Here is a 26,359-nt window from a genome sequence, read left to right on the forward strand (position 1 = left end):
AGACAAAGTATGTTAATAGTATTCTAAATGTTTCTTTTAGTAATAAAACTTCAGTTAAAGACTTTACTATGTTCTCTGAAGGAACAGCTTACTTATGTAGATGGAAAATAGAGTGGTTTTTATTTCTGCACACCTCAAGTACCCATTCTATAAAGAAATGGTAATTTTAAGTGTGGCTTGCCTTTAAATTAGTCCTGGGTGAATAGTTCAGAGAGAAAAAATGAAGCCGGTTAGGCCATCTTGACTTAATTTGCAATCTAGAATTTAAATAGAAATGTATAGAGAGTAACCTGCATTTAAATGGGATGGGTATGAATTATTGCCAGTCTTAAAACATTATGTTGTAGCATAAAAATATACATTCCATGCTGTTGTCATGTTAAATGATGGTATTTCTTACAGGACAGCTATATTTTCAGTGATTTGTTTAAAAAGAATGTCCTTGATTTGTATTATTGAACTTGCCCTAAACACCAATGCTTGATTAGATTTTTCAAGTAATTACTTTTAAAATTGTCACTAACTAATATTTATTAAATATTGATAGCAAATTTTAGTTGCATGCCCTCTGCCTCAGTTCTTATATTAAAATAATGTATGTCCCTATTTTAATATTATAATAGTTAATTTTATATGATCCACCCCCCCATTTTTAATGGATTAAATAGAAGACAAGTTATGCTATAAAACAACTTATCCATAATATATACTCAACAATTGATAACTCAGAGGGACCTGAGTTATCGTCTATCTCAACTGACACATTTTACAAATAAGAAAACATAGCTTAAAGCATTTTAATGATATGTCTTAGATTTTTTTTCCAGTTTCTACACAACAGATATATAAACAAACTTTGGAAATACAGCATATTTGTGAATTTGGAAATGGTTGTATATCTTCTCTAAAAACGATCCATCTTTAATTTCGTAAGAAAAACTGACATCTAAGGTTGTAGAATTGTGTGTAAAGCAAGACTAAATTGACCTTGAATAAGGGTCTTAAGGACTCCCTTGGTGGGGTTTCTTGCTCTGGGTCTCTCACTTGTTTGCAGTGACCTGGACGTGCAAACTCACAGATCTCTTGACTGGGCTAGGAAAACTCAGACAGTGGGAACTCCTCTTGCATCTCTGTCTGTCTCTGTGTGGTCTCTCCATCTTATTTTTTTCAGCTACCTATTTAGGGTAGCTGAACTCCTAATTTGTGGACTCAGGTCTTTTAAGATGTGTGTCTTTAAAAGAGAAAGAATCAGATAGAGTCTGTATTTCCTAACCTAGCTTGGGAAGTCTCACAGCGCCATTCTGTTTGTTGGAAGGGAATCACTATCTAGCTTAAATTGAAGTGAAGGGGAGGGAATTCAACTCTACCCTTTGTGGGAAGAGTGTTTTAAAACCATCCCAGTGGTTTCAAGGCTTTTTTTTTTTTTTTCCATCTAGGAACGTTTACGTTTTTCTTCTGGTTCCCGGCTGCTCTTTGACTATGAGATTGCTGTGTTGCTAGATTAGAAACCTATGGATAAGTATAGTTTCACTATGCTTATGACTAAAGTATTATATGAGAACCTGATTTCCAAGATTGAAAACAAAAATTTGATTGTCTCTTAAGGACAGCTTACTTTCCAGGGAACTCTACTTTGGAACATGTTTGCTTTTGAGAGATGACCATCTCTCCAACCTTCTGAAAACAAAAGGAAATCAGCATCTTACTCATTTTCTGGGACTTCAGCCAAATTCTTTGTTTCTTACCTAATTTGTCTGGGGATATAATGACAGCAAGTTGAATTATGCCTTTGCATATTACATAATACGTAATTATAAAAATTAGGTCTAACTTAAGTAATGAATTTAATTAATAGTATGCTTGTATTTGGCGAATAAAGTGCTTGCCTGATAAATACTTACTGATGTCTGTATCACAAAATCAGTCATCTTGAACATTTGATATTAATTCAAAGTGAAATTCAAGTTTTTACGAAAACCGGATACTTTTGCTGCTGTTAATTTTTTAGTGGCATGTAAATACACTTTTTTTGTGTGTGTTTTTGCTAGATAATAAAGATGCATTATAACGAAAATATACTTACCCTAATTTTGTATACATTTTACTTTTTGGCTTTGAAAGCATGATTTTATGTATTTCAGATCCACAAGTGAATGAGGAGGAATGTTTAATATGAAAAGATTATATGAAGAGTGAAGAAACTTCCCTTCCCCACACATACTTTCTTTTTGGTGCTTCTTTCTAGTGTCTTGTCCATTTGGCCTATAGTCATGATTAGGTTTCTTCCATCCTTAAAAATCAAAGAAAGTAAAATTCTCTCTAGAGCCTGGCATCAAATCTTTTTTGGCTTCTGCCCATCTTTCTTCTTCGTCTCTAAAGTATTAACAAAGTAAGTCCCACTTGCCTTCTCCACTTTCTCTTTCCAGTCACTTATTAACCTTCTGTGCTGTGATTTTCTGCCTAGGACAGATCTGAAATTGCTCTTAACAATGAATTAGCACCTAGCAGACCTCATCTTCCTTGACTTCTCTGTAACATTTGACCTTAATTGCCCACTGTCTTCTCCTGGAGTCTCTTGTCCTGTCACTTTTATAATTTAATCCTCTTTCAGTTTTCTCTTAACCGTTCTGATTCCATTTTCCCTAGTTCATCTTACTAACTCATTGTTTTTTTCTCCCCTTCAATTTTGATAACCCCAGACTTTTCTTTTCATTTCTTTTCTCATTCTGTATCATCTTCCTGAAGAAATTGATCTCTGAGTGAATAACTTCAAAATCCATATCTTCAGAGTGTATTTCTTTCCCCAGAACCCCAGTCATCTATTTCCACTTTCTACTTGACATATATACTGCACGTATCACAGACACCTCACACATCATCCTTGAAATATGCATTGAAGTGAATAGACATACACTTCTATTACAACAATCTATTTCTCTTTCTGTTTTTCTTTCTCACAGTTTGGTAACCTCATCAGTCTTCACCCTTTTTTTTTTCCCCCTCACCACCTTCCTTCAGTCATCCGTCAACTTCTACGAATTTAAATTCCTAAACATTATTTCAGACTGTCTGCTTTTCTCCAGTCTCACTGCTATCACCTTAGGTTGTGTCCTCATTTTCTAGTTCCAGGACTATTTTTCTACCCTCTTAACATGGCCAGAATCCTGTAATTGTGCCAATATTGAGTCCAGTTCTATCCAGCTCTTTGTTTTTACCACCACACTCACTATACTGCCTGATTTTCAAATTAACAAATTGAATATTAAACCCAGGACGTATGAAATTATTTCAGTAATAATTTCATAATTTTAAATATCACTTTATAAATTATTTAAAAAATATGAATTAATATTATTGAATTTTGTACACAAAAATGCATTTATATTTTATAGGATACAGATTCAATAACCATTCATGTATTGAGCAAATGTTTATTAACCACCTTGCCGTATGGCAGACACAGATAATAGGCCGAAGGTACCAGCGTGAGTTAACTAACTGCCCCCAAGCAACTCACAGTCCCATGAAAGAGACATGTAGACGAATACTAACACTGCTGTGTAATAGCTGCTAAACAAAGGAGCATAACAAAGCTTTAAGAGCCCAAAGTAGGGAATAGCTTACTTCTAAGAGAACTGAAAATGTGTCAAGAATGTATTACATAAAGCTGTATTGTGAAGTAAGAGTTAGAGCCTGTTTGACAAATAATTGGGAGAAGGAAGTCTTAGGCAGAGGAAACGATGCCAGCAAAAGCAAGGAATAACATGTTTTATGACAGGGAACAGTATACAGAGATTTGTTGGATGCGGTTAGAGGAATCACTTAAGCGTATTTGTGTCCACTTAGGTAATTCTAATCACTTGTAGAGCAGATTGGAGGGATGAGAGGTGGATGAAAAGAGATTAATTAGGAGGCTAGTGCAAAAATCTATATGAGAGATGGAGAGAACCCAGACTAAGATGCTGACTTTGCTAAGAAGAAGGGAGAAAACATAAGAACTGAGTAACACTATATTCTAAAGAAATATCCAAGCTGTATATATACATTACCTGTTCGTGTCTGTATTTTGTTTTTGTTTTGAATTGTAGACATGGGATGTAGAACTGGAAAGATCTGCAGAATCCTGGGCTGAAACTTGTTTGTGGGAACATGGACCTGCAAGCATGCTTCCATCAATTGGACAGAATTTGGGAGCACATTGGGGAAGGTAGCTTAAAATACAACTTCTTGTTTCTGAAAACATAAGAACTTGAAATGAAATACTTACTAATTCATCATTGTAAGTTTTCAAAGGCTTAGTGCCTAAAAGGAAAACAAGCAGTCACACCAAGACAAATAAAAAATAAATATCCTGCCAGAATGATCAGTAGTATTTTAAACTTATTTTTGTTTCAAGTAATTGATATATTAGTGATGTAAAGTGCAAAAGTATTTAATATTAATAAGTTACCCAAAACTGCCTCTCTACCCAACTTCATCAATCTTTTTGGCAATATTTGGTTTTATATTTTCTCCAGCCTTACTTGATTTTTGTGGTTATTTTCTTTCAAATAGATATAGACCCCCAACATTTCATGTACAAGCATGGTATGATGAAGTCAAAGACTTTAGCTACCCATATGAACATGAGTGCAACCCGTATTGTCCATTCAGATGTTCTGGTCCTGTATGTACTCATTATACACAGGTATGTTTTGGGTATGTTACACTTTATTCATTTAATTTGAGTTCGTGTAAACTAACGAAGTTTTTTTGTGTGTGTGTGTGGGAGAACTTAGGATACTGAACATTTGCCTTCCTTATGTCATTTATATGGTTATTAAAAATATATTAATATTGATTTATGTAGAACAAGCTTATAAATTTTTATAAACAAGAATAATTATCGAAAAAAGTACAGACATTTCCTTAAAAATATTATTTCAATGATTTTACATATAAAATACTTTAATATGACCCCAGTAAATGCAAAAGGGAAGAAATTTACTATCTTCAAATTCAGATGTCAACTTTTTTATTTTCAAAAAATAAAAATACGGTTTTATTTACCATGACATTCAATATTCACATGTGTGCAGCATTTATCATGTTTTTAAATTTTCAGTGTTTGGATTGGGTATTGGACATGTTCTAAAACTTCTAAATCAAACAACAAATGGCAGATTTGACTAGATAAAGCTCACTACAGATCTGAGTTTCTAGAATTTCTATGACTGATTATTAGTGACTATAAAGCAAATGGTTCTGTATGCCTTTGCATGGGACTAGATTAAGATCAGTATTGGACTCCCTGATAGCCAGTGGCACAGTGAAAATGTCACATTGTATAAGAAATTTGAACACCTAAACTTTTGCTCCAGTACTTTCTGCTTTAAGATGAGAAATTCTGTTCATTTGGTAGGTAAGTTTCTTCACAGGAAAATTAATATGGCATTTAGGACTGTGAGGATGTAACATTTGAATTATTTAGTAATAAATAAGATGTTTATGTCTTATATCTGGATAGAGTTATATACCTGTGTATCTCTTTTTTTTAAAAGTTAAATTAAGTATTTCCCCAAGTCTCAGGAAAAATATTGTTTCTGACATTGCCTCATTTCATTTTGAATAGTAACTGTTGGTTGTCCAGTTTACTTTTATGCATTTTCTCTCAGATATGTTGCTATCTTACTTCATCTCAGCCTACTTTTTCTAAGCCTTGCTTTTCTCTAATGTAGGTGGTGTGGGCAACAAGTAGCAGAATAGGCTGTGCCATTAATTTGTGCCATAACATGAACATCTGGGGGCAGATATGGCCCAAAGCTGTCTACTTGGTGTGCAATTATTCCCCAAAGTAAGTAAACAAAACACTACTTGCATATGTAAGTATTTCTTAACAACATAAAAATAACTTTATATTTTTTGATTTTTTTTCCTTATTTTCAGTGTGTATTATTGAGTAAACTGCATTGTTTTAACTGAGTTTATGTCATATGGCAACAATTATGGTTGCCTGATGTGTAAAATTGGTGCTTAAAAGGAATATGAAAATTGAAAATATAATCTTTGTAAAGATAGGAATCATATTTTTAGGGCTTCAGTTTTATTTATTGCACTACTATATTGTGTAAATGTTTAATAATTTTGATTTATTAGAGATGAGAAACTATAGACTGAGAAATGTATTTTCACCTATGTAAAGACCCTTCAAATAATTACATTGAAAATATTGTACAACTGAACTTAGGGTCAAATCTACGTCTAAAATCTGTTTTTATTAAAACAGATGGGATATAGATGAATATTCCATAGCAGAGGTTAGTGTTTTGCAGAAGTTTGGTTTTTCAGTTTTTAGCAATATACATAACACATTATTTAGAATATTTTCAAAAGAATGAGGTAGCAGTGTATGTTTAAACTTAGTAATGAGATATCACTTCCCATCTGTCAGAATGGCTATCATTAAAAAGAACACAAATAACAAATGTTAGTGACGATGTAGAGAAAAGGGAACCCTTGTCCGCTCTTGGTGGGAATGTAAATTAGTGCAGCCACTGTAGAAAAACAGTATGGAGGTTTCTCAAAAAACTAAAAATAGACCACCTCTTAATGGAGTGTATTATCTTTTGAAGGGGAAACTGGTGGGGCCACGCCCCCTACAAACATGGCCGGCCCTGTTCTGCTTGCCCACCTAGTTTTGGAGGAGGCTGTAGAGAAAATCTGTGCTACAAAGGTATGTGATATTGTGTTGTAATATTCAGTTTGATTTATATTTTCATCCAACTTCTGCATTAATTTGTGTTTGAAAGCCCAAAGCACATTTAATTATTACATGAAAAGTTTCTAGAACTCTATTTCAAATATTTAGAAGTCATTTAAAATATTTTTTAAAATTTATAATATTAATAAGTCTATTATACCAACATGTATTTAAAGGAAAGATTCATGATTATTCCAGATAACCACTTAATTCTACTTTGAAATTATCCCAGAGTGAGAAGTATATTTTCATTCTTAAAAGCCATCTTGATATAGTGTTGACTAGAATTATTTCCATAAATGTCATGATTTCTGAAGAATTAAGCAGTTTAACACAATTTATTTTAAGCACTTTAAGAGTTTTTGCCTAAATACCTATCCATGAATCTTACTGAACCATGCCCAATGAATTATACTAATTCTCTGCTTCTTACTGCAGAGTATACAATTTGTCATGCCAAAATAACAACAACAACAACAAAATATATATATAATAGTATTATAAAACTGTTGTAAAAAATACTGTCTCAAATGTACTGGATGTCCTCAAAAATAAATATAAATATGATGTCCTTTTTATAACACATGAAGATAAAACTTACCTGACAAAGCTTTGTGAAAGTCATGCTTTTTATTGGGCATCCAAGTGAACATTTTTACACTCTTGTACTACTTTGTTCTTAATGATGACTAAATGAAGAATAATGCAGACCAGGTGTATTTGAAAATATGTGTAAATGCAGCCACTTTTCAGTACTTATAAAGAGATATCTTTTTTCCTTAATGATTGAGTGCTCACTAGACAAGAAGTAAGCATATAGTTCACTGTGTAATATGAGCCATTTTTAATTCCTGAAAGCTTTTTTCATTGTGCCTGAGTCTGTTTTCCATCCCCCAAACCTCCAACCTGCTTGCTCCATTGCCAATGACCACGGTGTCTTACTAAAGCTGACTTTCCTCTGAATTCATACTTCCTTTTTCTAGATTCTGAATTCTTAGACATACATGCAAATAACCACATTTCCAAAATGTGCCCCTGTCAAGCCCTTAATACAAGCCAACCTGGAAAAAATATTAAATTCAAAGTTTGCATATTTTCCATTGTTAAGTTTAAATTTCTGCACATTGAATTTCCTTCTGCAGTAGAAACCTTTCCATGGAAACTGATATTGTGGTAAATAGCACAATTCTCCTTTCAGGAGAATTTTAAATGTGATCCTTTGGAGAATTTTAAGTGTTATCCTCCTGAAAATATGATTTCATTTGAGAAAACAAATTCAAATTCACTAAGCCCGACTTCATTAGATCACTGTGTAGACCTCATGATGTCATTATGAAAGGTAATCACTGATACCACTTTAAAATATAAGTAAAGTTTAGAAATGATTCCATTTAATGTTAGCATAAATGAGTCAAGGGCTCAAAGGTTTATGCATCTGTTTTATTTATTACAATGCAGTATGTAAGATCACCACCTTAAGCCAAAACTTGTGCCAATATACAGTACTGATTTTTCTAGTAGCTTTCAGTGTTAAACAGGCATATAAAGGTGTATCATGGGTAATTTGTGCACATTTAAGATGGATTCATATTTCCTAAATCCATTCTCTCTAACAGAAGGATCAGATAGCTATTACCCTCCTCAAGAAGAAGAAACAAATGAAATTGAACGACAGCAATCACAAGTCCATGACACCCACATCCGGACAATAGCAGATGATAGTAACAGAAACGAAGTCATAAGCACACAGCAAATGTGTAAGATCTCCGCATTATTTATATTTTAAAGTTTACATTGCTGGCATATTCAACTATATTTTATTAATCTAAACATTTTTAGAATGGCAAAAACTTGGCGTTAGACTGTATGGGATGAATTAGAGCAGCTGTTGCATCATCTAAATTATTATTATTTTCTAAATTTTAGCTCAAATTGTTTCTTGTGAAATAAGATTAAGAGACCAGTGCAAAGGCACAACCTGCAATAGGTAATATTTATTATTACTCTCAAAATTAACTGGCAAGATATAAAAAATATTTTCATTCTATATGGACATTCAGAGAAGCTAAATTTTGTTCCCCATTTCTTTTATTTAGATATGAATGCCCTGCTGGCTGTTTGGATAGTAAAGCTAAAGTTATTGGCAGTGTACATTATGAAATGGTAGGTATTATAAATGTCATTATTTGAGGATAGGATCCTTTCATATAATATTTTGATTTTTTAATGGGAAAAATAACAATTTATATATGTATAGCTATTTTGCTCAGAATTGTTTAAAGTCATACATAGTAACAAGTTGTATCCTATGCAGAATTCTTATCATTTTAACATCCTTTTATCCCTTCCTTTTCTCCCAGCAATCCAGCATCTGTAGAGCTGCAATTCATTATGGTATAATAGACAATGATGGTGGTTGGGTGGATATCACTAGACAAGGAAGAAAACATTATTTCATCAAATCCAATAGAAATGGTGTTCAAACAATTGGGTAAGTACCTAAATAATCTTTTGGACCAGAGGTTTTAAGTTGTAACAATAAGTTACATTCATTTAGAGCAAAGCATAGAAGAATTTAGTTTATAAAGAGAGAAGGTAATTTTCAAGGTTCATTTCAACTACATAATTTCCATGGGCAAAAAGAAGGAAAAGTATCTGAATTCAAAGTTGAACCCTTTTGCTTATAAAGATCATGTTAGCATTCTAAATTTTCTAGTTTCATTAAGAATGTACAAATTTATAGTTTTTCCCATTGTGAAGCAATACATTTTTCAGCTATGATAAAAAGTGCCTGAGAAGGCTAATTGATTTGCATATTCTTCCTGCCCTGTTTGGGAGAATTATTTATTTCATGCAACAGTAACTTTGTTAATAAGATAGATTACTAGGTAAGAGAGCATTTTGCAAAGTCTCTAAATATGTAATACACTATGTCACCTTTCTTTTGTCTGTTAAAATGTGATTTGACCCAGTATAAAAGCATTGATTAACTTTTGAAATGTTTGTCATATTAAATATACTAAATGTATTATTATAAAACAACATATTTTCATATATACTCTATAGAAAGTAGAAAAATGTAGGCTTTTGAAATATCTTTGTAGTTTCTCTTTCTCCTATCTAAAATAATAGACATTATTGAACCTCATAATGGAATGCCTTTTCTTAGGAAATATGATAGTCTCCCTTCCTTTGTAACTGAACGATTGCATGATACTCCACAGTATAGAATTCATAATGATAAGAATTTGTTAAGAGTCCTTGTAAATTGGTGGAATGATGCCCCCTGTATACAATTTTATTCAAAGGCCTGATGTGTGGTTTTTAGCCATTAGTGATTAATCTCTTAAGTAAAAGCTTTACAGAAACACTTATGGATTAATTTATTCACTCAACAGATAGTTATCTTAAATAAATAATAAATATTAGTTTTTAGCTTTGGTAAGCCAAACATTGGGTGTTGCACTAAAGAACATTTATTTCCTATTATTTACCTTTTTCTTTTAACTTGTTTTTTTAATTGTTTATTATATAAACTCTCTTGAAACGTGTGTGTGTCATATTAAAGTACCATCACAAATAAGCATTACCTTTTGCAATAGATGTTTTTTATGAAAGCCTGGGTATAGATAAACTAATTAAAATACCTATTCTTATATTCTTGCTTTTTAATAAAACATATAAGGAGGAATTCATTCATTTATTGTAGACATTTTACTAGATACTAGGGGGAACAAAAAGATGAATGATACATATTCCTTTAAGGTCCTTATTATTTAGTAGTCTTTTTACACTGCCTTGTATTGACTATTTTGAAAGACTAAATTTTTGCTTCCATGGTAACAGGGAATGAGTATATTGAGAGTTTTAATTTTAATAGGAAACAAATATATAGATATAAATGTGTATTATTTTATGCTATTATGTATAAGTTTTTGAGATTGATAATGAAGAGATTTTTCTCTGATATCAAGAATGGTATTTATTTGGCTCATACTTGAACGTAATATGAATTTAGCATAAAACAGATGATTAATTCTTATACTGCTACATGTCTAGATATAGAATTCAAAGTTGAACCCTTTTGCTTATAAAGATCATGCTAACACTCTAAATTTTCTAGTTTCATTAAGAATGTACAAATTTATAGTTTTTCCCATTGTGAAGCAATACATTAAATAAGAACATTTAAGAAAATGTTCTTAAATAAGAACATTTAAGAAAAAATCAAACATTCATAGACTTAAAAAATATAAGAATTTATGTTGATGGTGATGCATGTAAGATGTTGACGATTGAAATTTTTATGTTTTTATCTTCAGCAAGTATCAGTCTGCTAATTCCTTCACAGTCTCTAAAGTAACAGGTTAGCACTTTTTTCGTCTTATTTTCTTACCACTCTGTTGCACATTATTCTTTCTAAAGGATTTGCTTATTGTTTTGTGTTTGAATTCTTTAGTTCAGGCTGTCACTTGTGAAACAACTGTGGAACAGCTCTGTCCTTTTCATAAGCCTGCTTCACATTGCCCAAGGTACTGTTTTCTAGATTTTCTCCATTTTTAACCTGTAAACAGGGGGCCTTTTACCCTGGATAACTGCTTTTGCCTGAGATTCTGGTGTCTCTAGGACTCAGAAGATGTATCATCTTGAACTGCTAGCAGCAGGGAGCAATGGACACCACAAACTGCATGCACTCTAGGCACTCCTAGTGTAGTTTCTCCAAAAAATGTGTGTGTGTGTGTGTTTTTTTTTTTTTGTCTCCATGAAAATCTTTATTTTAGCATTTAAAAGAAAGAATCACATGTTCATTCCCCTACAGCTTTATGAGGCTTGGCCACCCAGTAAGTTACAAGTTATGCACGTCAGGCACTTGTCTGGTCATTGCATGACTCTTTAATGGATCACATCAGGGCCAAGCAGCCCCTTTCCCTATGATTAGATGTAAAGGCAGGTACTGTTAAAATGTGTCAGCATTTTTATTCAAAGCATAACGGAAGTTGTAGACGAAGGAGTGTTTACTAGATCACTATCTACATTCTCACAAATATATAACAAGGTGTTAAAACCAGAGACTAGAACTTAGACAAGCAAAAAGCTCCTGCAGTCTTTCTTTGACCTGAACTTGCCTACGAAGAAATGAACTCAGTTTGAATCTACTGATCTTGGCCTTCCACAGACCAAGTGCTAAATATGGTTAAGGTAGAGCGTGCACAGCATGATCCTAAGGGCAGAACAGCTGGTTTTATCGCCATAGGGTGGGCAGTGAATGCGCAGCAGTTCTCAAATGCAAAAATAAAATTTTATAGTCAATGGGGACACCCTTCCTCCTACAGAAGACATTTTTTATAAAAATCAACCTTTAATTCAAAGTTATAAAAACTCATTCATTTATTACTTATATTTAAGTGGTTCTGGTTTAGATGCTAAAGTGTACTGTGTTATACGAATTTTAGGAACATGAAACTTAAATAAGAAATGTAGGCATTTCTTAAAAACTGTGTTGAAGAAGATCGGCTTCAATTGGTAAAGGTAGTTGCAATGAAGTTTTGTTTTTTTTTTTAAGAATACTTTTAGGAAACTAATTGATACTTTTATCAAACAATGATTTTCATATAGTCATTTTGTTGAGACTGATTTACTATGTAGAATGAATTATGTTTTTTCCAGTCTTAGCTTTGATTTCCTTTTAGTGTATGAGTGTGTGTACTTGCGTGTGTGTATGTGAATCCAGAAGAGCCAATCAATTTAAATAAGTGCCACTTGGCAGTTTCTTAAACTCTGGGAGTGAATTTTTAAAAATATCATGTGACTGACTGAACACTGATAATTGGACCCTATGTTTAAATAAAAGAACTTTTGGAAACTTTGAAAAAAGGCGCTGAAGTATCAGGAAGGGAGTAGGATATCTGGAGAAAGAACATTTCCATTCAGAGGGAAAGATAAACTCAAAGGCCCCGAGGATGAGATTATTCTGTATGTTTGAAGAATAACTATTAGGCCAGTGTGACAGGAGCTGGGTGAGAAAGTGAAAGAGGGGTAGGATATAATGTCAGAGAAAGACAGAATACTCAGGGCTTATTGGCTATTATAAGGATCCTGTCACTTGTTCTGAATTAGATGGAAAGCCACTAGAATATTTGGAGCAGAGGAATGATATGATTAGACTTGTATTCTTCAGTGTAAGTGTGTGGCAAAATAGATTGGAGGGGGCAAAATCGGAAGCAGGGAGACCATAGGGGAGCCTATTGCAGTGAGCTAGATATTGGAAGATAGAGCTCAGAGTTACAGTGATTGAGGTGCTTAAGGATGCTGTGATTTTATTTCAGTGTACAACGAATAGAAATTGGGTTGAATATTAGGTTGAGGTAAGGAAGGGAGTTAAGGATAGAATAAAGGTATTTTTTGGCCTGAGCACCTGAATAATGGAGTTGACATTTATTGTCGGAAGCCTACAGAAAGAAGATATTTGCGGACTGGGTGAGAAGATTAGGAATTTGGTTTCAAATATGCTAAATTTGAGATATTTATTAGGTCTACGTGGAGATATTCAGTAAGCAATAGGACATACAGATTTAGAATTAAGAGAAGAGGTCCAACTAGAGATACAAATTTGGAAATCAATAGTTTATAGATGATAATCAAAGCCATGAAATTGGATGAGATACCAAAGATGTGAACATAGAGAAAAGAACCTATGAGATGTCTGTGGCAGACAATGATTCAGTTTTTCCAAGTTATGTGTTTACTAAATTCTGCAGTCATATTGGGTACCAAATTCCCAGATACTGAGAGAGATACTTCCTGATGTTTCTTTCTGCTTTGGATACCCAAATTAGAAAGCTTCCTGGCTAAGCTTTTTTTTTTTTTTAAAGAAAAAGAAAGAGAAAAGAAACACATCTGTGCCAAAAGCTGGAAGTAGGTAAAGTAAGCAGAAGCAATTGTGCTTACTGCTGGGATTGTACAATTGACCTATTTCAGAAGGAAAACATGTGTATATATACACTGGAATGCTACTCAATCATAAAAAATAATGAAATTTTGCCATTTGCAACAACATGGATGGACTTGGAGGGCATTATGCTAAGTGAAATAAGATAGAGTAACACAAATACTTTATGATATCACTTCTATATGGAATCTAAAAACAAAAATACAACAAACTAGTGAATATAACAAGAAAGAAACAGGCTCACAGGTACAGAGAACAAACTGGTGGTTACCAGTGGGGAGGTACAGTATAGGGGTAGAGGATTAAGAGGTACAAACTATTAGGTATAAAATAAACTGCAAGGATATATTGTAAAACACAGAATATAGCCAATATTTTATACTAACTATAAATGGAGTATAACCTTTTAAAAACTGTGAATCACCATATTGTATACCTGTAACATATAATATTGTACATCAGCTATACTTCAATAAAAAATAATGAGTAGGATTTAGAATGCTGAGTTTACTTTTGTGTATGCATGTCTATGATCTTACTAATAAGAAAGACTGAAATAACCAGCTACTTAATATTTGTAAGCATGTTTTTATTTTTTAGAGTATACTGTCCTCGGAACTGTATGCAGGCAAATCCACATTATGCTCGTGTAATTGGAACTCGAATTTATTCTGATGTAAGTACCCTAATCTATGCAGCTCTCAGTATCTATCTATATGCATGCACACGTGTTTAAATGTATATATGTACATTTCTATACAGAAAAAGGAACAGATTCTGCGTTGATATACATATTCTCGGAAAGGTCAATCATCAGTAACACTAAAAACTAAATATCTATATGCAAATATGCATGCATAATCATTTATCTTAACTAAATTTTTCTTCGTATCCTATCTATGTCTCTTATATCAGATACTAAATGAAATAGCTTGGATGCATCCTTGGGAAGGAAAAAGCATTTTATTTTTCTTTAACCTTCCTTTTGGTTCTTCAGTACTTGAAGTATAAACTGGATAATTAAGAGTTTGTCAAATGTATGAACAATATCTCCACTGCCAAATGGGCATTTAGCAGGTAGCATAGAATCAAAACCAGGTAATCATTAAAATACATACAAAAGGAAACCAGTTGAGGGTGTATTGTAATGGATGCCAGGACTGGGGTTGGACGAGGAAGATTAGCTGTGATGGCTTCAGGGCCGATAAGTGCTTTCTGATCCAGGTTTCAAGTGTGGGTTGGTAAAGAGGATTAGTGCACATTTTAGGTGGGGTGAATGGCACCTACAAAGACATGGAGATGAGGTGAGAGCAAGTGAGCTGAAAGTGGGTGTGACTTGTAGGTTTGCTTGTATCTGAGCTGGTGAGATGTGAAGCTAAAAGGGGCTGCAGCCAACTTAGTGTGAGGGATGGAGGGAGGGATCCGGCTCTTGAAACATGTAATTGGAGAGTCTAAATACATGCTGATAAGTTTAGATTTTATGTGGCAGACATTTGGAAACCACTACCAATATCTAATCCAAAGAGTTCCAAAAGAAATATATTCTTGATGTACTTATTCAGTAGAATACTATGGAAATACAATTGTGAAGAGTCCTGAAATGTGAGTGTTACCACCACTTGGTGAATTCATTTCGGTTTCAGGTTTTTTTGTTTTTCAGTTCAGCTTTACCGTTAAAATTATTCTCCGAATCTAAGTCTCTCTCCCAGCTCCAGGTTTGCAGTATTCTTATCTGCAATTTCAATGTCCTGTTGGTATCAGAATTTGGTAGTCCTCACAATTTGTGCTTATCTTCTTGTCTCTGAAAACATGCTTTTTCTAATTTTTCTGTGAACATCATGGTCATTCTTTACCTTCTGAGTTATTGCCACTTTCTCTGTGAAGTGTATTGCTGGTTCTCCTAACCCAAGTATGGTGTTGCTTTTCTTTTTTATAAATTTATTTACTTTTTAAACTTTTTGGCTGTGTTGGGTCTTTGTTGCTGTGCGTGGGCTTTCTCTTGTTGCGGCGAGCGGGGGCTACTCTTTGTTGCGGTGCGCAGGCTTCTCACTGTCGTGGCTCCTCTTGTTGCGGAGCGCGGGCCCTAGGCACGCGGACTTCAGTGGTTGTGGCACGTTGGGTCAGTAGTTGTGGCTTATGGGCTCTAGAGCTCAGGCTCAGTAGTTGTGGTGCACGGGCTTAGTTGCTCCGTGGCGTGTGGGATCTTCCCGGACCAGGGCTCGAACCCGTGTCCCCTGCATTGGCAGGTGGATTCCTAACCACTGGACCACCAGGGAAGCCCGGTGTTGCTTTTCTTTAACCCTATTACTTTGTTTTTTCCTTTTATTTAGCACTTAACTGATTCTGTTAGGCGTTATGATTGTTTCCCCACCTCTTTTATTAATTTTTAAGTTTCTTGAAGGCAGCAGCTGGGCAAATTATGCATTATTTTTTCATCAACAATTTTACATGTGCCAAGATGTGAACAAGACAGGCCTAGTTCCTGCTTTAACAGAATTTAGAGTACGCAGTGATATCAGACATTTGGCAAACACCTTGAAACATAAATGTTTGTTTAAAAAAATTAATAAATATATATGAATGAGGAAATCTAGAATCATCAGAGATTTCCAAAGAAATCATTCTTCCCAGTTTGTCCCCTTAAGTAAAAAAACTTTTAATTTTACTCATGTCTGGTGAAAATCTTTCAAAATATCCTATACACTTCTGTACCTATAAGCCATCTCTTTGCTAGAGTTCAGGTTTTTATTAGAACTTATATCCTGAGATCATTTTATCTTTCTATCTCAGTGAAATGGGGTAAGAAATTTTGTATTACTATGTAGAACAAGTTGAAAATATATATTTTTTATGTGCTAAATACAGAATCAGAGATTCAGCCATTAATTAAGCAATCTTCCCATCCCTTACAAAATACATTATCTATTTAAATACAAGATATGGAAAAATGAGAAACAATCTATCAATCTCCCTCTCTCCCCCATCTTTCTCTCTTTCCATTTATAGAGTTACAACTTGTACATTCTATTGCTTTCAGCTTTTATTTCTCATTTATGACAGATGAAATTAATTTCTGCATTCATTAAAAATGTTCCACTGTTTTCACAGATATAGTTTTTTCTTTTCATGGTATATTAGTTCTTACAATGTGCGGGTAGGAAAAGAAAATCTCTTCTGACCTTTGAACTCAAATCGTAATGCCTGCTGACTGCATAGTTATGGGCAAAACAATAGTTTCAAACCATATTAAGTGCTTGGATTTAGTGAATGTTATATCTAAGCACTTTTATTGCCTTGGGAAAAGTGCTGATGATAACCTTTTAACAGAACAGGATAAATACTGAAAAGTGTACAGTTATTTTTAATTCCATCTGTTATGAACCATATCGGACACAAATATTAATTCAGTGAGGGACTTTAAATGGTGAATAAAATGTGTCCTCAGAGTAAGGATATGGGGTTTTGGATGTATGGTATTTTGTGATATAGCAAAAACATGAAAAGTATTAGACAGCTTGGCATTCGGTCTCTCTGATCTAATAAATACTGACTGATGCCAGAGTTCAGAGCACAGTAATAAAGCAAGGTCACGTAAGATACACATGCTTATGTGAACTTAGAAAAGCACATTAGGTCACTCACATGTGCATAGAGATAAGAAAAGAATACACCAGTGGGTTCAGAAAAGACCCATCGGGATATGGGGTAGATTGCTTTATACTGAAACAGTTCAAGCGTTTCATTTTGTAGGATTTTGTCAGGCTATGCTCAGCTATTGACAAATTTTGGTAGAACATTTGGATGAAAGCAATTGTCAAAATCTACAGAAGACTTTAGTTGGCCAAAAGAAAAGCGTTGACTTCTAGAATTCAGTCGTGTTAAAAAAATGGAAAGCGTTTGTTGGACCTGAGACAATTTTCTCCTTTATAGAAATTCCATTCAATTCAGATTATATAACTGGTACAATGCAAAAATAGAACTTCCTTAGTACCTCATGTCAGACCATTCAAACCAGAGTGATGTACATTGCAAATCTAGGTAGAAGTGATGGTTATTCTTCATCTTTTTTTCTTCTTGGGCTTATTCTTTTGGGCAAGTTTTCTCTACATAGGTTATATTATCTAATAGGAAAAACCTCCTCATTTAATGTATGCCTGTATTTTGGAAAAGGGACTGTAGAGATATACAGAACTATGTTTGAGTTGCTCAAAGTCAAAACTGAATATAAATGAGGTCCAGATAATACCCCCTGTGAACGTTTGGTCGGAGTGACCTGAGTAGGAACTAGCAAAGGCTGAAATTTAAGAGTGATAAGTAGGCCCTTGAAGAGATAAAGGAACTAATTTGCATTTTATTGCTTGGACAGTAGTAAAAGCTTGCTGTTTGGACAGATTAGCTGGTGAAAGGATCTTATCCTTGCAGCCACCCTTAAGATCTACCTTCAGGTGCGACTTGCTTGGCTCTAACTTTGTGTCTTTTAAAACATTCCTTTATGCACAAAACATCATCCTGTAACTGCTCACTGGGTATCCACACAGAGACAGATGTCAGCGACCTTGTGTCCAATAGAAGAGTAGGCTGGACAAGTTCAGCAGACGTTTTCTAATGATGGTGGTTTTTTCCTTTCTTCTTCAGCTGTCCAGTATCTGCAGAGCAGCTGTACATGCTGGCGTGGTTCAAAATCACGGGGGTTATGTTGACGTGATGCCTGTGGACAAAAGAAAGACTTACACTGCTTCTTTTCAGAATGGAATCTTCTCAGAAAGGTAAATAAATTGATATATATGTTTATAAACATATATGTATTTAGATATATCATCTTTCCCATTATGCTGGCTTTACAACCAACTCTCCTTAGCATGGCTTTGAGGTTTCGTGACTGAGCCAGTGTGCTTCCTTTGCACGCTGTGTAATAGTACATCTTCCAGGGATGGGAGAAGCTGCAGTACCAGAGATGCCTGTCTCCTGCAGGCTTATAAAAATCAACATGAAAATCGGATTATGAGTCAGAACCACTCTTTTGTTAATTGATCTTATAATAAGGAAATTTCTTTCATCCTCTTTTAGATTTTCTAGGTTAGTTTTTACATGTAACTCTTTCTAGGTGAGCGAGGCACTGAATATTTCTCTACTCCAGTTATCTGACAAAGTATTTGACCAAAACAATGAGTCTGATTTTCCCCGGCACCAAATTCTCTTTTTGATTGGAAGTTCGATGCCGAATATGATGTAAATGAACTCTTTCAGGTCATCTGGTATTTGGCTCATTAGTATTATATATTTCAGTGGTTTGAGAAAATTCATGTGACTTACTTTATTGAGTAATAATAAAAGTTAAGAGAAAAAAACCCTGTAGTGATTTTTTTTAAATCATTGGTACTTGGGGAAGTAATATTAAGTCCCGTGTATTTTGTATAGATACAGATAAATCCCTAACTTTTAAACATTTACTAGGTTCTTCAAAATTGCCAGTGGAGGGTTTGCACATATGGTAAAGTTTCTGTAAAGGACACAAAAGGATATGCCATGCAGGATACCTAGATTGCCTTCCACATAAGCCATCCTCATAAAATGACAGCTTTGTACTTAGCATCTATTTTCAGATGAGACTGTATCAGGAGGCCATTGTTAAGGAGGTGGCTTCTCCACAGCCTGACTTAGCTGGCTCATATCAATGCCCTAGAGTACTAACTTACCGTTTCTTAAGTCTGAAAAAATGTAAATTGTATTGCCATCATACTTAGTAATATTTTTAACATCTAAAAAAAATTTAGTGAGGAAATTTAATGGTCAAACCTGTAAGATCCTGAGAATTTCTTCACTGAAATGTAAACAGACACACAGAGCTCACTCCCCACACCCTTCCCCCATCTCTCTCCTTCTCTCTCTCTGTCTATATATATGAAAGGCACAATATATAAAGTAGATGGAGTTATAGAGTATGATATGCAGTTTTATAAGCTAAACTGAGTAATGTGGCTTCATTTACCTGTCATATTTCTTAAATTTATTTTAAACCTATAAGGTAGATGATATCCTAAGAAAACTGAGAATAATAATTATTTATGAACATCTACTATGAATTTTCCAGATGCTCGAGGGCCCTTTAAGTATATTGACTCAGCTCTACCAGTAGCCTTACAAAGTCGGTTCTCTAAACTCTAATTTACAGACATGTTAACTGAGGCTCAGAAAGGTTAAATGATACGCCCAACGTCATATAACTAGTCAGTCTCAGAGCTCAGATTCAGAACTAGTTCTGTTGAGTTCAAAAATGTGTATTTTTCTGGTGTATCACTGTGTAAAAAGACACTTTCCAGGGCACTTTGTCAGTTTGTTTCCTACAAATAAAAATGGCTTTCAATTAGCTGTCTACTTGTATGAAAAACCTGGCTTGTGTATGTGTGTGTGTTTATTGTGTAATGTTGTGTGTGCACACTTGTGACATTCTCATCTCTTCTTCTAAAATTCTCCCCTTTCTTTCCTTACATGTGAATAAATATGTAAAAGAAATTGCACTTTGTCTCTCTCTTAGCATTTGTGTTTATCTCTAAAAGCTTTTTTGTATTATTAAGAAAATAATACTTTATGCAAAAAATATGGACTTCAAAAGTTTACATTTGATTAGAATAAATAATAATTAATGCCATTATCAACCAGTTTTAACTTGAGGCATTTAAGCAAAACATACCTTGATTAATATTGTCAAATAAAATATAAATAATTTAATAAAGAGTAAAAGGAATGGTTTTGCATTGCTTTAAAGTCCTGTTTTAAAATACTTCTGAAATGAGATTGAGTGCTCTGTGTGTGTGTGTATGTTTCCATTTCAGTGAAGAAATACTTAGGACCTTCCAGATTTGACCATTAAATTTCCTCACTAAGATTTTTTTGAAACCACAGATGTTAAAATATTAATAAGTATGCTAGCTATATAATTTAAATTTTGTCAGACTTAGGGAATAATAAGTTAGTATTCCAGAGTATCTCTTAAGTATCTCCATCTCTTTAACTTGCAGTTAGCTTTTAACCATGCCGGTCAGTTGTAAACCTGTATCTTAGTATTTCCCCAGTAAAATGGCATAAGAGCCACTTAACTGTACTTTATTGGAACTAAAGGTGGTAATATATGAAAACATGACCTGAAATCTATAACGTTCTATATAAAGGACTATTATTACCACTATGCACCTTACATTTTTTTTAGCAAACTTGTGTACAGCCAAGATTTTAAGAATTATGTCATCCTCACTCAAGCTTTCCAATAACTATAAATCATAGTAGTCTAAGAAAGTTGGCCATCTGGATTCATAGAGCTGCTTTCTTGACTGTCATAAGAAAGCATGATTTGTTTGAAGGATTATATATGGAGATGACATCAATACACTCTGTGTATTTTTTGCAGTTTACAGAATCCTCCAGGAGGAAAGGCATTCAGAGTATTTGCTGTTGTGTGAAATGGAACACTTGGAGGAGGAACACTATTCCAAATGCCATATTTCTGAAGTTTGTATAAAACTGTAACATTACTGTACAGAAGATATCAACTATTTTCAACCCCCCATGAGTGTCAAATGCATATAAATTGTGATAGACTACGTCTATAAAATAAAACATGGGACATTATTAGTTTAGGGAAAAGTGATGAATATGTAATGGTTTTAGAAATCCTGTGTTAAATATTGCTATATTTTCTTAGCAGTTATTTCTACAGTATTACATAGTCATAATTGTTCTACATTTCATATGTTACATTATATGGTGCTTTGTATATGCCACTAGTAAAATGAAACTAAACATTGAATGTGAATGTTCCTCAGAAAATCATCTGGTGCATTTAAAAACAATAATAAAAATAGTAACTCTAAAAATGAAAAAAACACATACTGCATTTTCCCAAGTTCAATGCTATGATTACCTACTCCATATAATATCAAATTATTTTCCACATAATACCTGTATAGTTTTTCTCTTTTATTAAGTTTAGGCATATAGAATATTAAGTCCTGATATTGCACTTATTTTGTATAAAATAATTCCTTAATATCCAAGTGAATCTGTTAAAATGTTTGATTTCTTGGGAACGGTCTTAATAGTAAATGGAATTACGTCAGAGTAGTGGTACGAAAACATTTCTAGTGATCATATAATAAATGTAGGATTAAGCATGGGCAACCAGAGCTTTCTATGTATTGTTCAAACTGGGGTCACACATTTATATTGTATCCTGGCAAATACTCCTGCGGGCCAGGAAGTATAATAGCAAAAAGTTTAACAAACATGAACTGATGTATTGCATCACCATTGCCACTGATTTTCTTAATGGTAAATGGCCTTGTGTATAAATGTTGCCATATTATGGTATCTATAATGGTGATATATTTGTTTGTATGAAAAATGTATTGTGCTTTAAGACTAAAAAACTGTAAAATGTTAATTTTGGTAATTTTTTTTCTGCTGGTGAATTTACTCTTTCCTTGTAAACATATTAAAATTAATCATGTTTCAAAGTATTTTTTTTAGTCCCCTTTGTATCCTTATTTTGATTTAGAAATCATTTTCAGTTAACAAAATTATTGTAAGTCTTTTGAATTTGGGTTTTGACATTAATCTAAACAACACCCCTTATATCAGATGTTTCAGAGTCACCCTGATTATTTAGTTATTTGTTTGTGAAAGACGAGACAGACAATATATATTTAGAAACATTATATTAAGGGAAATTTCGAAAAAGAGAGATTTATTTATAAACTAGAAGGAAGGAATCTGAAAGATACAAAGTGATTATGAAAAATTGGCAACAAATACTTCAAATATTTTTAGAAAGGAAATGAGTAGGTGTTTAGGAACAGATAAAAGAGAGATAAATTACAGGAGGGATCAGAGAAAGCAAGAGATCTGGATCATACCAAAAAAGGAAAGAAAAGAGGGGCTCACATAAACAGTTGCTAGAGAGGCAATTGGTGAAGAAACTAACATCATGATCAGTTATCAAGTATTGGCTGGGAATTGGTTCAAAATGTAGGTAATCAAAAAGTAACCATTTATATATTAAAAATGTGAAAACTTAAAGCAAATTTTGTGGGATCATATTTTTTTCCAAAAGACACAGACACCTTCCTAAATACTGTGATTGAAATGTAAACACATATGGTGAGATTCATCTTCTGTTCCTCACTCCTCCCCCCCACCCCGAGTAGGGACGCCCCATTAATTCTGTCAGTATAAGAATTGTTATATTTGTCTCTCGTTTAGCTATTCATCATCAGTTTTCTGTACTATTGCCGTGTCTCCAAGTGGAGCCTTTTCATTTTGTTCCTCTCCATTGTTTTTCAGTGCATCATTAATTTTTACTGGAATTACTCTCTTCCATAAGTCCGTTATTTAAGAAAACCAAATCATCTTATAAAAGCATTTAAGACCCTCCATAGTCTTGCTCCATATTGCTTATCTCTGCTGTTCTACAGGGTGTGGCCTGGAGTAAGTTACATAACTTTCTATGCTTCAATTACCTCACCTGAAAAATGGGACAAATAATACCTCATAGGGATTGCTCTAAGAATTAATTGAGATATTATGTATAACCTACTTAAAAGAACATTAAACACACAATATATGGTCAATATATGTTAGTTTTTATTACTAATATCTTTATAATCATTTTTGTTGTTATTTACCATGGGGAAACTATGCATCTGTCATAATACACTACTGATCCTTCAGCATTTAACTAAATGTGAAATCCTCCAGGAATTTTTCTGCAACTCTTCTGGTAAGAATAAAATAATGCTCTCTAATATGCCTTTTTAACTTAACCATATTAATTTTTAAATTTTGCCTTATATTTAGTTCTTTAAATTTAAGGATAAGCTCCTGGATAATGGTAATACTCTTATCTATCTCTGTACCCCAGAGACACAGTAATTTTTAACCTCTATAAATAGTGGGTCAGTATTGTTGAATGAATAGTCCAACAATTCCTAATTTTATTCTTGATGACATAAGTAAACATTGTGCATGTTGTCACAGCAGAAATAAAATATTATAGCTAGTTAAAATAGTTTATTGATAAATATTCTAAATGTGGACTTAAAACAGAGTTCAATGCTTATATAATAGTATCAATATTAACATCATTATTTTAGCTTTCAAAGGTTAACAGACCACATGTTAACTATTACTTTAATGTTATGCATCTAATAAAAATAATGTGGGCATTTCAAGTAAAGCAGAGTAATCAAAATTTTTTTCTTTCCTAAATCTGTTGATAATTTACATGCTATAGTGTCTATTTTTCTATTCAATATTGTAACTTGAAGTCTTGACTTTTCTCTAGCATTTCTACTATGTTCTTAAATATAAACTCACTTGAAGAACATGGTGAGCTAAGCAAAGAAACAAAGCAATGATTTTTGCAAACATACCAAACTTCAGGATTTAGGGTTTAAGCTAATTTATTGCACAAAGAATTACATTGTTTAGGTGGATTTAAAACACTTATCTGATGTGGTATTTCAACCTGGCACCATAATATTTAGGAGTTGAAGAAATAGTTTAGTCAAATTACCTGAACCTCTTTCACTAATTTGCTGGAATTAAAGGCTAAATTATACTTTTGAGATTTTTAAAAGACAAACTTTTTAGAACTCTACTATTATGCCTACCAGTTAGATATTCTCTTTTTTTCTTGTTCTCCGATCCCTGTCATGTTCTGCAAAATAATGAGTGTAAAACAATGCTGATAAGCAAATATCTTTGTACTAGATCATTAAATTGTGAAAACTAATTTTTCAGTGACTACTAAAAAATATCTTCTAATTAAAACTCTAATTGTCGACTATATTTATGACTATGCTGAGGAAGATGAAAACAGAGGGCCTACACAGGGCTGTATCTGATAAGCTCACTTTTAAAAAGGGACGTGTATGTAAGATGAAATAGAAATCAGGAATAAATATTTAAAAGTGTATGGATTGATTTAAAATAACATTAGGAGTGTTAAAATCCCAGCCTGACTGAGCTCTTAACTTATGCTAAAACCAAGATTTTTTTTTTTTTAAAGCCGTATGGGAACAACTTGGTTAGGAACAATACAATGAAAAACATGAATAAATGAACAGATAATAGCCCCTCCTGAAGCTTTCTGCTTTCATTTATTCTAGGAGAAGGGATGACATGTATTGAGCACCAACAATGTGTTAGAAACACTGCTTTAGATTTCATGTATATTATTTGATTTCTCACAACTTGTGAGGCAAGATTATTTTTCCAAATTTATGTATTAGAGTGTAGATTCTAAAAGGTTAAGTAACTTATCTCCATGTGAACTCTCAGAAGTTATTTAAATAAAGTTACGGACTTTATTTCAGATATTAATGAACTAGATTCAATCACTTTAAATCAAATTTATTAAGGTATAATTTACATTCAAGAATGTGTATGCATTTATTATACACTTTGATGAGTTGTATTAGTTTCCTAGTCCTGCTCTAATGAAGTAGCACAAAATGAGTGGTTTAAACAACAGGAATTTATTGTCTCACAGTTCTGGAGGCTAGAAGTCCCAGATCAAGGTGTTGGTACAGCCAGGCTCCCTCTGAATGCTCTAGGGAATGATGTGTTCCATGCCTCTCTTCTATCTTCTGTTGGTTTGCTGACATTTTTATGTATTCCCTTGGCATGTGGCATAAACCCAATATACACACGTTATCCTCTTTATGTGTGTGCCTGAGTCCAAATTTCCCTTTTGTATAAGTACACAAGTCATCCAATATGACCTCATCTTAACTGATTACATCAGCAATGACTCTATTTCCAAATAAGGTCACATTCTGAGGTACTGGGGATTGGGATTTAAACATGTGAATTTTGGAGAACACAATTCAACTACATTAGTGTTGACAAATTTATACATTTGTATTTACTACCATTATAAGGAGATATAAAACATCTCCATAAACCCCCCCAATTTTGTGTTGCTTATTTCCAGTCAATCCTCCAAATGCCCTCAGATTTGGCTATCACTGTTGTGCTTTTTATCAGTATTAGATTGAACACCTCTAGGGGTTCATATAAATATAATTATATAGTATGTACTGCTTTGTGCCTTGCTTCTTTTGCTCTGCATAATGTTTAATGTTTTTAAGATTTACTCATGTTGTTATATTTATCAGTAATTTTTCTTTTTTAAACATTGTATAGTACTCTGTTGTATGAATTTCCATCAATTTACTCATCCATTCATCTACTGCAGATGAATGTTCCATGTTTTAGGTAATATTGAATAAAGCTGCTACGAATATTCATGTACAAGGCTTTGCCTATACACATATTTTCATTTCTTTTAGATACATAGGTAGAAGAATTGCTGGGTTATGTAGCAAATATGTGTTTAAAATATTTTTGCTCACCTTTTTTTCAAAGTGGTTGTACCATCTTACAGTCCCACAAGTAATGTAGGAGAGCTCTTGGTTGCTCTACATGTTTGGCAAACTTGATTACATTTAATCTTTCTAATTTTAGCTGTTCAATACATGTGTAGTCCTCTCTCATTTATGGTGGTTTTACTTTGCATTTACCTCATGAATAATAATGTTGAGCATTTTTTCATGTGCCATTTATATATCTACTCTGTGAAGTGTCTATTCAAACCCTTTGCCCATTTTTAAATG

General features: G+C 33.4%; 1 protein-coding gene across 1 annotated transcript in view; it reads left to right on the forward strand.

Annotated features, from left to right (window-relative positions):
* The window catches only part of CRISPLD1 (cysteine rich secretory protein LCCL domain containing 1), a 44,658-nt gene extending 22,423 nt beyond the window's left edge, over positions 1–22,235 (forward strand). Inside the window, exons 3-15 of the mRNA XM_033842856.2 lie at positions 4,089–4,207; positions 4,555–4,687; positions 5,718–5,833; positions 6,612–6,712; positions 8,356–8,496; positions 8,666–8,726; positions 8,836–8,902; positions 9,100–9,230; positions 11,062–11,105; positions 11,199–11,271; positions 14,289–14,364; positions 18,324–18,454; positions 21,094–22,235. Of these exons, the coding sequence (XP_033698747.1) occupies positions 4,089–4,207; positions 4,555–4,687; positions 5,718–5,833; positions 6,612–6,712; positions 8,356–8,496; positions 8,666–8,726; positions 8,836–8,902; positions 9,100–9,230; positions 11,062–11,105; positions 11,199–11,271; positions 14,289–14,364; positions 18,324–18,454; positions 21,094–21,145 (1,245 nt within the window). The 3' untranslated portion in view covers positions 21,146–22,235. The remainder of the gene's footprint in view (positions 1–4,088; positions 4,208–4,554; positions 4,688–5,717; positions 5,834–6,611; positions 6,713–8,355; positions 8,497–8,665; positions 8,727–8,835; positions 8,903–9,099; positions 9,231–11,061; positions 11,106–11,198; positions 11,272–14,288; positions 14,365–18,323; positions 18,455–21,093) is intronic.
* Positions 22,236–26,359: the final 4,124 nt, after the last annotated feature.

This window comes from Tursiops truncatus, chromosome 17 (genome assembly GCF_011762595.2).
Source record: "Tursiops truncatus isolate mTurTru1 chromosome 17, mTurTru1.mat.Y, whole genome shotgun sequence".
Taxonomy (NCBI): domain Eukaryota; kingdom Metazoa; phylum Chordata; class Mammalia; order Artiodactyla; family Delphinidae; genus Tursiops; species Tursiops truncatus.